The sequence below is a fragment of the Colias philodice genome, chromosome 2, assembly GCF_061535455.1.
Source record: "Colias philodice isolate Cphi_HAF_F1 chromosome 2, ilColPhil1 Martin Lab GWU primary, whole genome shotgun sequence".
Classification (NCBI taxonomy): Eukaryota; Metazoa; Arthropoda; class Insecta; order Lepidoptera; family Pieridae; genus Colias; species Colias philodice.
The window spans coordinates 5,853,702-5,868,912 of record NC_143087.1 but is presented as its reverse complement, the minus strand read 5'-3'; the positions used below and the strand labels follow the sequence as shown (position 1 = coordinate 5,868,912).

The following is a 15,211-nucleotide window of genomic DNA, read 5'->3' as shown; positions in this document are numbered from 1 at the left end:
ATTTTACAAAATATGTAACTATAAACATACGTAAGTATAACCAATCAAAACTAAACAACAACAAATAAAACCTTAATGGGATACTTTCATTAATTCGCTCTGTAAACCGTACACCAAATAATAACACATTAAAATGATTACAAAGTACATAGAGTGCATACCGATATTGGTGTAGACGAGGTGGTCAGGGGGGTAGTGGTAGTGCGCGTGGGGGGGCGAGTGCGCGCGCAGGTACGGCGGCGTGGCCCCGAACCGCGCGCCCCCTCCCACGCCGCCCGCGGGTGAACTGTCCTCACCCCCCATAGCTGCCGTGCTATAGCTGTCGTTGCTCAGTTCTGTTTTACAAAATGCGGTTTAATATGAGCCCCCATATTAGAATGGGAAATAATGGTATGGAATTAAGTGATTAAAGATTGGAGATAATAAACGCTGGAATTTGTAACATCTTTTAATATGGGATTTGGGATAACAAATTTATTTTCATTACCGTTGTATTCATTTTTGTATTGTTTTAATCTAAGAAATAAAAAATATTTTCATTACGTGAGCTTTATACGCATCTAGAAGACGGAGAATTTCTTATATACTATAATACGTAAGTACTTTAAATACAACTGATACTAACCATGATGACTAAATGAATCCAAGTCAATTTTCAATTCATCTTTGTCGAGTAAACGATCGTGTCTGGGAGAGCCGCCGCCCGAACCTTTCATAGATCTGAAGTATTGTGACCATCGTGTGCGACCGGCATCTTTCTTTAGCCTCTTTTCTTTTGCTCTTCTATAAATAGAAATATAAATTTATACGGTGCCATGTAAATCACAGGCTTAGAAAAAACTAAAGTTAATTAATAAGATTCAAGAGGTTTTAATACTACTAATTTGTTTGTAGTATGTTGAGACCTCCTCAAATACAAAAATGACATGTTTATTTACTCTTATTTGCAGATACTCAACACAGTCCGATTACTTTCAATTATGGAAAATAAAAGCGATGTAAGCGAGTAATATAAACAGTAGGTACCTACGACCCTATTCTGGTCGTACGTTTTGCGTGCGTTATTACGTAGCGGGGAGCCGCTCGTCGTGGCGAGCTTTTAACAAAGAGCTCGTTTAATTAAAGTGCCTCCACCCAGTCCATGGGGACGTGCTGCGATATAATCGTACTGGATTATTGGAACAACGCCCTGTATTACCTACTTCATGTCATCGTTAAAGTAATAACTTCGATACACTATTTGTATGACCAGCTATCAATTGACGTCTTGTGGCTTTAATCAATTGATCTTTCTGACTTGTATTATTACATCGTTGTTCTTGAATTGCGTGTTTAGATTAATCAGCAATAGTCATAAGCAATTTCCTTATTCTTAGCTTATTAGCCACGTTTTATATAGCTAACTAGCCATTACCTACTTCGTATTTAAAATCAATTAACGTCATGAAACTTTATTGGAATGTAACGATTAGTAAAATATAATTGAATTTACAACTTTGTATTTAATCTACTTTATAGACGACTAGAGTTAGGTAAATGATAAAGTAGTGGGCATTGTGATAACGGGTGCAGTTTTACGAGGCGAGGCCAAAGCGCAGGGCGTGACGGCTGCCGTGACTGAAGGCAGTCGCGCACGAAAAAACATACCGTGCAGAACTATACACTGTTACTATTGTACGTCTAATTTATTACTTAAACAATAAATATATTTTAATTGCCCTTGAATTTACGATAGATTCAACTGAAATGCCGTCTTTTTATGGTTGATAAAAATAAGACATTCGCAAGGCAGAGATGAACACATATAACTACATTATTTGAATTGAATTTATTTGTAAAAGCCATTTACTATTGTGAGTCAATACAAATTTAAAAAATAGCCAGAGACATTCTTTTATACAGCAAGGTCGCTGGATATAATAGCTATTTAACATTGAATCTGTAGCTCTATTGTAGTTCACGGTGCACATTATCTCCCAAAACATTTAATTTAATTCGTTGTAATAGTCACAGTTGACTTAATTTCAAAATGATACCATTTATTGTTTTATCGGACCACATTTATATCCTTACTTCGACAGTCATAAATTTTAATCTTTGTTTCATCCCGTTAAGCCGTAGATCATTTAGAAACATAAACGCTAAATGAAAAAGTGTAGCTATGCCTAAAAGAGTGGTGCATGTATCTTAATCGATTATTTATAATAGAAATCGATTTGTCACAAAAAATCAATGATGAAACACTAAACATTTACTCGTAAATTGATTTTACGCTTTTTTGACGTAAGCTTAGTACCTACATGACTATATTTTGTGTAGGTATAAGTACCTACAATATAACAAGGCCCCTTTTGGACCGTTATAACATTTAAATAAATATTCAAATGAACCGTTATAACATTAAAATAATATTCAAAAAGATAATAGTTTTCATGAACAAGTACGATACTATTTGCATAAGAATCTCTAAAACTTACCTATTTTGAAACCAGACTTGCACTACTCTCATGTCCAGGCCCGTATCTTGCGCTAGTTGTTCCCTCACATGCCTCGCCGGTTTGGGACTACTGCTGTATGCACTTTTAAGGGTTTCTAACTGCTTTGCTGTTATCGTTGTTCGTGGTCGCTTGCTGGCTGCATCTCCGTCTAGAGAACCTTCACCTGTTTAACAGTGACTTCATTAATTTTAGTTATCATAAAAAGAAACTGGCATACGAAGCTGCACTTTAAATAGATGTATCTTGATTGTATGAAAATGCATTTTTAAAACGCCTCAGTCCAATAAAAGTAACCTTTTTTGTTGTAGTAGTCTACGTGCAACCGGACAATCCATAATGGGATAGGTTTACATAATACATTGAAACACAGATCAAGGGAAATCTACTTCTAGTGCAACGTATAACGAACCTTTAGCCCTCGCGGCTTCATAGTCCGGCTTGCACACGAGCTTCCCGTCTTCCATCAAGTAGAATTCATCACCAGTATTGAGCGTCCTCGCACAGGCTGCACACGCGAAGCACCGCAGATGGTATACATGGGACTGCGCCCGCCGCACCACCTGCGTCGGCGGGATGCCTTGGCCGCAGCCTGCGCATTTTGTGCCAAACCGCCTGGGACAACAGCCGCAATCAAAACAACATTATCAACGTGAAACGCATTATAAATAGTTAACAGTACAATTTGAACTTTTTATAATTAGTTGGCAATATAACTTAGGCCAGAGCTTTATTAATATGAGACGGATGCAAATAAAATTAACGCCAGACTACCCTAATAAATTATTTCCCTTCACAACTTGTACCTACTATTACAACTGTGTTGAATAAGGTAGTATTTTCGTTGTGAAACGAAAATCTATATCGTATCATCTTTTTCAATCAATCGTTTTTACATAAAAGAGCAACAAACATATTTCTTGTATAAGTGCTTTCTGCTCGTTACTTTTTAAGTTTATACCTAACTAGCGGTCCGCCCCGGCTTCGGCCGTGGTACATGTTTACGTTTTCTCTACATAAGAACCATCCTCATTCCTCGTGCTTTAAGGAATATAATAAAAAAATAATTATCGAAATCGGTTCAGCCGTTCTCGAGTTATGCGCTTACCAACACATTTTGCGATTCATTTTTATATATAAGAGATAGGGACAACTAAAACTATTTTGAAAATTTATCATGTTTAAATTAAAATTACAACTATACACTCCAAAGTCCAATTACATTATCTACCAATCTATTTATAAACAACTAATATACAGAGGCTTACTTGAAGAAGTCTTCAGTGCAGTATAATTGGTTGTTCCTTGCAAAGCATTTCCCGGATAGCATCGCCCTGCATTCAACACAGCGGAGACACCCGGCGTGCCACGTCCGGTCTGATACCTTCAGCACGTACCGGTCTACTATCATCTCGTGACAGCCACCGCATTTTGGAATACTGGCTGTTGACAAGGTTGTGCTTTTTTAAAAATGTATCGTGCCTTATCTTACAGGTAAGAAGAGGTAACTCAGGCAGGAAAAGGCGGCAATAGTCTAGATTAGAAGATTTTATAATCCAGATCTTACAATTCAAATATGAATTTATATTTTGGAAAAATCTTTATCTATACTTAATGTTATAAAGCTTGCTTGATTAGCGCGTTCAAACAAGCAGTTTGTTTGTTTGAACGCGCTAATCTCAGGAACTACTGGTCCGATATGAAAATTTTTTTCGGTGTTGCCCATTTATCGAGGAAGGCTATAATAGGCTTTATATTATTACGCTAAGACCAACAGGAGCGGAGCCACGCAGGTGAAACCGCGAAGCTCAGCTAGTATACTTAGTTATATAGTTATAAAATATTGAAATTTGTTAAGTTAAACTATTATTTTTTAGGCATATTATAATATTGCGGATAAAATTATCTACCTACCATTCTAAGCTACCATTTAACTCAATAATGTATCTAGAGATCTATTTTGGTATATTATAGCATGATTTGTTCCAATTTTGCTCCATAATCACGCTAACTTTAATTACAACTTTAACAGTCCAGTGATTTGTGAACAACACCTTACGCTAACAATTTACAATCTTACGAATGTAGGTATGTAGGCATAACTCGCGAGATTATAAACTGGGGAAAATTTAGAATTGTACCAAACCATTTCCAACTTAACGCATTATTGTTCCTTACACTAATAATCCATACTTATACAGTAGCACCTCTATAAGTCGAATATCAAGGGAGACGCCAAAAAATTCGAGTTATAGAGTTTTCAACTTATAGAGGATTTCGACTTAGGCGGATTTTGATTCGACATAAAGAGTTTGAGGTTTATTCTTATAAATTTTGAGTTAGAGAGGTAAAATAAATTAAAATTCAACTTGCAGAGGTCACAAACATGTTTTTGAAGTGAAACTTCTTTATCGGGGGTGGGCAAAAATTTTGTGTAACATTTTTGCGTTACGTTACGCCGCGCGCGTGACATTTTTGCGTTACGCCGTATCCCTACCACGCGTGATTCGACGTATACTTTCTCCAGCGGAGTAGGGATAGCGTATCGTTTTAACGTACGTCCAATCACTTTACTTGACCGTTTTTCTATTGCACTCGTATTTATTTCCTACGCTCTATAGTGACGTGGTAATATTATATTAAGTGATCAGCAAAATCTAAGTGTTTATTTTAATTCTAATTCTAGTGAATTCCTAAAAAAAGTAAGTAATTACATCTCTTTTTCTAATACTTAGGTGTAATTATGGTATTTATTTCTAATACTTGAATGTTGATTGTGGTACATATTTATTTTTCTAATTCTAAAATATTTAAAGTTATTCTCAGTTTTTGATTGAATTTTTTAAAACACCAACACGTGGGCGTGATCATGTTATTTATTTTCAAGTTATTTAAGCTTAACCTCTGTCTTAATATGTATATATTATGTACTATGTGCGTCATTAATTTCTGACTGTTTCGAGATTTGGTGCAAAATAAAACAGTGTGTAAATAAAATTAAACAATTGAGTTAAAGTATAATTTCATAGATAACACGTTGAGAAGTTCCCTGTATAAATATATATACATATCTTGTATAAATACATAACTACTTAATATGCCTATAGAATTTTACTCAATTGTTTTATTTTATTGATTTTTTACAAATTTTATTTACACACTATTTTATTTTGCACCAAATTTCGAAACAGTCAGAAATTAATGACGCACATATTATATATACGTTTTAATATAGAATATTTTATTTTATGCTTTTTTGAAGTGAAACTTCTTTATCGGGGTTGGACAAAAATTTAGTGTAACATTTTTGCGTTACGCCGTACGCGTGACATTTTTGCGTTACGCAGTACGCGTGACATTTTTGCGTTACGCCATACTCGTGACATTTTTAAGGTCATAAAGAAGTTTCACTTCTTACGTGTGTACTCTAGTACACGCATACATTTTTTTTATTTATTATAAATCAACATTATTTCAAATCATTTTAAAATAAAAAATATGGCATTAAAAAGTCAGTAATTTTTTGCTTTAGATAATTTGGTTTTCTCGTTTGGTGTTCTCTAGCATTTTATAATCTATAAAGAGCAGAAAATTCTTCTTTTTCAAAGATACTGTTTTTTTTTAAAACTTTCGTAAGGTATCCAATGCGGTTCTTGCCTTTTTGATGGAAACCCATGGAGTGCATGTACTATTCACGTCTTCTATGTCATCTTAATCATTAGTATCGGTTTTCTGAGCTACTGAATCGATAATTTCGTCATCAGATAGGTAGATAGTTAACGCAAACACGTGTTTCGTGAGTCATAAATTAATTATCGTATACTCCTAAAATGTTTTCTAAGAAACAATAGTGTACTTGCACTGTCGGCAAATTCTTAAAGTCGGTAACTTATTTTTGTTCGAACAATAGAGGTAATAAATTCCAAATCATCAAGTTATAAAGGTTGTAAAATAAAACGTTGCTATGTTCGAGATACAGAGGTCAAATTTGATTTTTCGAGTTATAGAGTGAAAATATGTAGGTACCAAAATGGCTTGGAAGGACTCGGTGATTATTTCGACTAACAGAGGGTCAAAATTTCAAGTAATAGAGGTTTTCGGGTTTGAAGGGAAGGGAACAAGACATTTTTTCGAGATTTGGAGGTTTTTGACTTATCGAGGTTCGACTTAACGAGGTGCTACGTATAATATGTATTATAAATGCGAAAGTAACTCTGTCTGTCTGTCTGTTACTCAATCACGCCTAAACCACTGAACCAATTTTCATGTATGGAGATATTTTGATACCCGAGAAAGGACATAGGCTACTTTTTATCCCGGCAAAATGATGCAATCCCGGAAATCCCACGGGCACGGGAACTACGCGGGTTTTTCTTTGACTGCGCGGGCGAAGCCGCTGGCGGAAACCTAGTAGAACATAATTTAAAGGAAATTTTATGTGGAATATTTTCCTACACGTATGGAATTTTTCCGTGATGTGTGTCGCTATGTGTGCAGGTTTTAAGCGCGTGACACACGGTGAAGATACTATAATATTTTATCTTAAGATACTGTTATATTTTATATTACAGTATCTTAACGCATCCGGTACCAGCGTTCGGACCATCATTTTTCTTTTTGTCATTGCGTACTAAGACTCCTGTAGAACCGCCATCCTGTTACAAATGACCCACAAAATTTCGCGTCATGTCATTGCGTCACTTATGAGCAAAAATCTAAAAAGAGCGTTTTGAAATCCCCCCCTCCCCACTCCCTTAGCTCACCCCCACGCTTGAGGACTTTGAAATGATCATCTGGAAATATCAAGGAATAACTACAGCGATTTTCAAAACTACACGAATTTTTTCCGTTAATGGCCCATTTTCGGCTTAATTTTCTCGGTCAATATCAGGTTTCTAGCAAACCTTCTAATTGTACGGATTCCAAAAGATGTAGAGTTTGTAGCTATTAGAGCTGATAGTGGCCACTTTGAATAACTTTATTTTTAATGTAATAAAATGATAGCTTAAAAAATTTCTTTTTCTCTTCCACCATTTAGGCAATTCAACATTTTTAAGTTAATTTCAAGTAGTTCATGAAATAAATATAACGATTTTTGTTGTTAAGAATTACTCTTTTTATAGGAATTTAATGCGTATTAAATGCTGAAAATGCAATGAACGATATATATCTATAGTCATATAGATACCATTTCGGAATCCTAATGAAACAGGCATATTTTTTTCTTAATTCGGCATTTTTTTTTAAATTAAACTTAGAACTAAAAATAAGCAAAACGAAGTTGAGTTACATCTTTGAAATTGTGGTTTAATCGATAGGCCATTTATCCAGAAAAGAAGATTGAAAAAAAATCCTTTATTTGAAGTCATAGGTACTACCAGAAAGAATGGCAACGGCCAACGGGTGTGATTTTTTTGAGCGACTTTTACTTAGCACAAAATGTATTTTTTTGAACCTCCACAACGTCCTCTACCTTCAGTTACCAAGTTATTCATTCTTGTATTGTAGGTATATTTTAGTAAAAAGCTCTCGAGTAAATGTTACATACAAATTTACATAGTTAGGTACCTACTATTCTAATGGTACCTATGGATAAAATATCAGTGTAATACCTATTATAAGACATAAGAGGATTTGTAGATTCAAAGATACCAAAATCGTCGCCTTACTTCATGACGTGACGCGATTGCCATGAAGCGACCTTGAAGTTTTACTATCAACGCGCCTAAAGAAGTTTCTCTTCAAAAACTGACAGATCAATATAAAGGTATAAAGAGATAAGAAAATAAAGATCAATGTCTTTATTTACGGCTTCACCGCGAGAAACTTAGATTAAAAACCAAACCACTCCTTGAAATCGAAGCTCAAACGTGTGAATATAGAGACAACGAAAAAAAAGTAGCGCTAAATATCTAATTCAACAATCAATCAATATAAACAACTATAAAAAAAATGTTATATTAAATAAATAAAGCACAACTCTATAAATAATGTATTTTTATTTAAATTTAAAATGTTGTTTGTAATTACTGGACATGTGATGAAGCTTTTGGTGATGTAGCTCTATTTCGTAAAAATAGTTTTATTTCGCATCATACAGACCTATTATACGGACTAAATATTTTATTTTCTATACAGATTCACTGTCATATATAAATAACACAAAAGGACACGTGGCCGCATCTTTAGAAAATTATGAGTACATACTTTTATGCGCATTAATAATAATTAGGTCATATCACAATGTAAAAATATTAAAATATACCTATGATTCAAACACCTAACTAACTACTAGAAGAATATCTCTAAATCAATACACATAATAACATAATCTGTAAACCGAAAACGAAACTATTTTCTCTATCTTAAATAAGAACTGAGTTTCTCTACCATAGATAGACAAAATGAAAAACGATGCATTTAAGATACAATATCTCCATTTATAAATCATTTATAAAATGTAAAGAAAAGATCTATTACAATTATAATTAAATTCGGCAGATATATTAAAATCTATTTCATACAATTCATGAATCCAATAAAGAGCCGGTGTATCTTAATATTACCATTACTTTATCCAGGAAAGTTATAAGGAGAGCTACAATATTGTAGCTCTATCTATGAATTTATTTATGTTTATCTAGGTATGTATCTAATTATATTGATATAGTAATTTTACATTCTGATTGTATTTCAATTTAATTTGTTATTGTTGTACCTATTTTATATTTAAGTACTATGCTATTTTTTGCATAATAAAATTGATCTTTTTTGTCTCTAGCGGTGCATCTGTATATCTAAGGTAAATAAGAGAATCCAAGATCGTTGTTCTTGTGATATTTTATTCGATTTAACAAGCAAACCAGTGTTACTAATAAATTATTTAAATTACTAGTAAAAATGAATTCGTTAGGCATATCTCTATAAGGCCTATGTCGACCTAGACAGGCCTTATGTTAATAGCATTCGTGTCCATAAAAACTAAAAAGGTATTAATTCCTAAAGTAATAGATTTAATTAATTACTTTTATTTTACGGATATTTTATCGATACGTTAAATATAGTAAATAGGATTTATTTGTTGCCTTGTTTTAATTATTTAGCAAACAGAAATTATTAATTCAATATTATGCTTTTTTGATTTAATAAATAGATAAGTATCTAATCATATTTAAGGGATACTATGTCAATAATAATATTAATTACAGCCATAGAATTAAAATTATCTTAATCATAATTTTCATTATAAACGCATAATTATATTTCAGTATTCCTAAACTCTATTGGGGACAAAATATAATGTAGTAAAAGGTATGGTATGGTAGGTAAGTATGGTATGTATTTATAGTATGTTATATTTTACATTGTACCTATATTTAGGGATATAGGTAAGTACCTATATGAAGACACACCCGGTAACCTTTATGCCCGCATCTATTGAATGTTCCTATTGTATAGGAGCTGATTACGTCGATATGAAGCTGTTTTGTTTTGTAAACAGAGATGTATTTTTAATAGATAGTACAATAAAAACCCTATTACTTATTAACAGTACACTGTACACTGGTAGAATCCACAACAAGCAACGAGACCATTTTAAACGTGAATCCGCTACCTAGACTCTACCATTGCAATTCTGCATCTGCATCAGCTGTTATTTTAATACAATTTAGTATCATAACGCATCGATTATTATCGATAAAAACGATTATTAATCTATTAAAAAGCACAAAACTTGTTTCAAATTCACTCACAAAAATGTTCACACAGCACACTCACAACGTGATCTACATACATAGGAACACTTCAGGCAGGTGTTCAAGCTGTATCGGCGGCACTCGCATGTCGAGCTCTTCCTCCGTGCCCGGGTACATCATGGGAGCCAGCATGCTCCGCGACCGCCCTCGACCGATGCGTCCGACGTACTGACGCCACCCTTCCTCGCAACCCCAACCCTCTTATCAGCACCACGACACCATTGGCTAAGGCGCCTCTAATGATAACGAGCACCACGCCCAACGACCAATCCAAGCAGCCAGCACCACCCATCGATCGATTAAAGAAAATTCGCATTTCCGCGCGAGTAATATTCCGACGTTCTGCACTTGAAGTGCTTTGTAGGCGAATCCAGATCTCTCGTATTTTTCTGATCATACTTTTCCAATTAACTCTTTCTGGGCAATACGGTTTCATTGTAGGACGCTATGATTTCTTTTCTTGGAAATGTCGAATAGATAATATTTACGGAGGTAGGTACTACATATCTATGTACCTACCTACTTATTATAGATATGTTTTTTATATTGGTGTATTTTGCTAAATAAAAGGGGCATAGGTAGTTTATTTCATTAATGTTAACAATACGAACTAACTAACTTATAACCAATATTATCATATATTGCATTCTATCTCTCCAAGCATACCTACACACAGTAAGCTATTCTCAGATGTTCTAAAGCTACATGCGGTTAAATAAAGTTTATCCTGTAAAAAGCTCTACAATAAACCATTAACACGTCCACCGAGCAGCGCAAACATCAAAATTGAATGTAAGTATTTGCGATCGTACAATATTTCATACAAAACCTGGTCGTAAATATTGAGCATAAATCTCTAACTCAATCCAGTCTAGGCCTTGGTCAAGCGTGACCTGCGTGGTACAATGAATTATACAAGTGAACGCGAGGGCAGCCGCGTGTGCAACTTTATGACCTCATAAATCACATACTTTACCGTCTCTCTACCCTTAACTTTACGTCATTTGTACCCCAGAAACTAAAATCTACTGGATATAGGCAAAATACTTTCGCTGTAGATGTGCAGTTTGTACCTACTTTACATAATGCGTTTTCAAATATGTAATTTTGAACAAATGGATTGATATACTTTTACAGCTTATGCGAATTTATGATATTTAGCGAAGTGGATACGACTCTACCAGAGATTTTTCTTATTCAAAACACAAACGATTATAGCACGACCTTTTCTACTGATTACAGAATTTTTGAAATGTTCAAACATTGACTAGAAAATTTTATGATAAATAGGCATAAAACTGTTAAACTAAAAACTGTGAAGGTACCTAATATCTATGCCAAAATTCGCTTAATCACAAATCTATATGTAAAATCGAATCGCTAATCTTGTTTTATCATCACAACATTATATTTTATCTGAGAAAATAAAGATTTATTTGATTGTCTTCACTTTGCTGGGACTCAAGCTGTTTTTGACTCTATTTTTTGTACATGAAAGAGATTCAGAGAGATTCAAGATAAAGGCATAACGACTATGTTTATTTCTTATATGATTTATATCCTATTTACCTGATTCTTCAAGTAACCAATAACAATGTATAACAATGTAATTACAAATATAAGACTATAAGAATATATTCGATGTAGAGTTCTCATGTGGAATATGAAACAAATAAAAAATAAGTTAAATTCATATTATTCTAAAACAACAATTTTATTAAACAGTTTTGATTTTGATGATAAGGCATATTATAAAAATAATTATCTATAATTAATCGTAGAATGGAATGAATAGGTACTTGTTTTTTTTTGTGCAAACATGGGATAACTAATTCATAGAGTGAATATTTACGTACATTTATTTATTTATTTATTTATTAATACTTTATTGCTCTTAGAATCATTACAATAATACTTAATCTAAGGATACATTACAACAATTGGCGGTCTTATCGCTATGCAGCGATTTCTTCCAGACAACCGGACGTACGGAGATAAATTAAATTAGAGGAAAGGTGAAGGGTAGAGCATAAAATATATATATTTATAAAAGAAATAAAACAAATAAATATAACACGAAATAAGTTACCTGCGTAAAGATATATCCATATAATATATATATATTATATATATATATATATATATATATATATATATATATATATATATATATATATATATATATATATATATATATATAATAGATACAGTATTAAATATATATTCACAATCAAATAAGAATATGTTACGTAACAATAGTATAATATTCATACATATAATATAAATAATTTATATTAAGTACAGCGAGAGAAATGATAATCACGCACCAATGCTTTAAAACTTGATAAGGATTGTGCATTCTTTATATGTACAGGTAAAGCATTCCACAATTTGATTGCCTGAACGGTGAATGAAGTGTCATAGAAGCTGGTGTTATGTTGTGGCATTGTTAATCGGAGCATTTCAGTTGACCGAACAGGTTCACCATTGTTACCTCTAAACACAAATTTTTCTTTGAGATATTTCAGCATTTTCGGGAAAACAGTACCTGATAAAGAAGATGAAGCACATGAGCATCCCGGCGAAATCGTACATTAAAATATACATATGAAAAATATTGCAGGAATAATCGCGATAACGGTTTGCTTGTCATTTAGGTAGTAGTTTAATAACCTACCTATTTCCTGTTAGGAAAAAAAGTGAATTACACGACACCAACAAATCATTGGGAACTAGGATAGGTAGGAAGACAAATGGCAAATCGCCATTAATATTATAATCGTTTTTTATGCGACGAGTACGGTAATTATAGACATTCAAAAGTAAAATTGATAAAATTGCTGTTGTTTTATTTTACCAAATTTAAAATTTTATCTAGGTGGGAATTCTGGTAACGTTTTTCGTTAATTGTTGAAGTGAAACTTCTGTAGGCGTGTTAAGAGGAAAATTTCAAGATCGTCACGTCATGAAGAAATACCGATGAAGAAATACCGTCACGTCATGGAGTAGGCGACGATTTTGGTATCTTTAAATCTTGCAAAAGAAGTTTCACTTCTGACACGTGTGCTCGGCACATCCGCTGTATTTTTATAAATAATTTTCTGACAAATAACTTTTAATTCTGGGCCTGGACCACTTAATATACCTACCTATTTTAATTTTATTTCTGTCATTCAAAATCATCAAGAAAATGTAATAATGTGAGGTGTGTCTATCAGTGCTGTTTTAGTGGTTTAAAAGTGTGAAAAGAGTGTAAAAATTACACTGAGTTTTGCAATTCACTTTACATCATCATAGACTGCGAAAATTAGTAAAACTAAAGTAGTAAAAAAGGTGAGGGAAGCTTTTGAAGATTGTGCAAAAAAAATTACTAAATCAGTTTTCTACCGCCTATGAGAGCACGGGAGGCCTGTGAACTGTGATAACGATTTAGGGATGGATTGTTGTGATTGATATTCAATATTTTATGGCAAAAAATAAACAAAAATTATTATAAATTATTTCGCAATTCATACATACAAATCTGTATATGAAATTACACAAACATATATATTATTATCTAATGTTAAATATGTTTGTGTATTGCAATATATTCTTATGCAGTTTTATCCAAACATCGTTTTCAAATTTACGTGCGCATCGTGTAGTCACATTTTATATATCATAATTGTAAGGGGATGGTCGCGTGCGCCGTCCCCAGAGTCGCGGCGCGTGCGCCCGAGCTTCGGTAATTGAGGGTTGTCCATAACCTTGCATTGCTGGAGCTTCTTACCATTGATAATCCTCAAAACGGATGCGACAGCCTTGCATTCAAGTGGAATCTGCTAAGCCCTATCCTTAAAGGGTTAATAATTGCGATATGTTTATTACAAGAGTTGGTACCTATATGTAGGTATGTGTATTGTGTATGTTTCAATCAGCTTGCTGTTATGCATTGCGACAATGTTTTTTTTAATATTTCGGTATGCGCTTTTACCTTAATATATAGTGATGACTTTAAACTAGGTGTTCTAATAGGCACATTTTTTTTTTCACTCATAAGATAAAACTACAGAAAGTAGGTACCTACAAATAGAGGGTCATCCAATATATTTGTCAACATGATTATTATTTGTACAACGAAACATAAGTACTCAAATAAAACAAATTTCACGACTATCCCACGGACACGTATTTGTCCCATAAGTTTGGTTTCCCCAAAGGATTTTTCCGTATAGCGCGTGTCGCACCCTACATTTTGATATTAAGTTACTATGAGAAATTGTTATCGTATGTGACCATCTCAAACAATTACATCCCCTTTAGGAAACCTACATGATTTAGAAATACAAATTACCGACTCTTCAGTTTTCTATGGTATCCAACAATTATCTACAATCAATTTGAGCAGAGTAAAGGGAGAAATACGGAAAGTAATAAATGGAATTAGACATTATTGCAATGTCATGAACAAATAAAACCAATAAAAAATTTACAAAAGTTCCCATTTTATTGAACATCAACGAAGAAAAATGTTCTTGGATTGACCAGAAGAAAGCGTTTTTCGTATGAGCAGAAATCTGAACCATTTGCATAAACCGAATAAATAATAATTACGTCCGTATGACAGTAAGGATCTCCCGCCTGTTTCCAAAGGGCTATAACTTGATAATGTCTCCGTTATCTGATTAGGATGGCACAGAAAAATTATATCGTCCTGTAATTAAATTAAAATCCAATTTAGAGATACGCCACAGGCGGCACGCGTGACGGCCGACACTTTTATGCCAGTTGAACCTGTAGGGGTGCTTTAGTTTTATAAAATGTGTAAAATATGTCGAGGATTTTGTATTTGTTAGATTGAAGTGACATTGCAATATCAACATAGCAAAATTTGTTTCATTTCTCAGTTAGACATTATTGCGCGCATAAATATCATAGGCTACTGAAAAGGTAAAATCTCTGAGTATGAAGACATTG

At 33.4% G+C, this 15,211-nt stretch overlaps 1 protein-coding gene across 3 annotated transcripts in view; it reads right to left on the bottom strand.

Annotated features, from left to right (window-relative positions):
- Positions 1–15,211, bottom strand: part of Lim3 (Lim3 homeobox protein) — a 43,578-nt gene that overhangs the window by 1,438 nt on the left and 26,929 nt on the right. Inside the window, exons 1-6 of one of the 3 annotated variants that reach the window (XM_089704630.1) lie at positions 10,291–10,405; positions 3,764–3,938; positions 2,908–3,110; positions 2,478–2,661; positions 626–783; positions 162–335 (exon numbers count right to left, since the gene is read on the bottom strand). In XM_089704630.1, coding sequence (XP_089560756.1) covers positions 162–335; positions 626–783; positions 2,478–2,661; positions 2,908–3,110; positions 3,764–3,938; positions 10,291–10,384 — 988 coding nt within the window. In that variant the 5' untranslated portion in view covers positions 10,385–10,405. Of the gene's footprint in view, positions 1–161; positions 336–625; positions 784–2,477; positions 2,662–2,907; positions 3,111–3,763; positions 3,939–10,249; positions 10,406–15,211 lie in introns of those variants that run through there. The other 2 variants (XM_089704638.1, XM_089704619.1) reach the window with 2 other exon arrangements.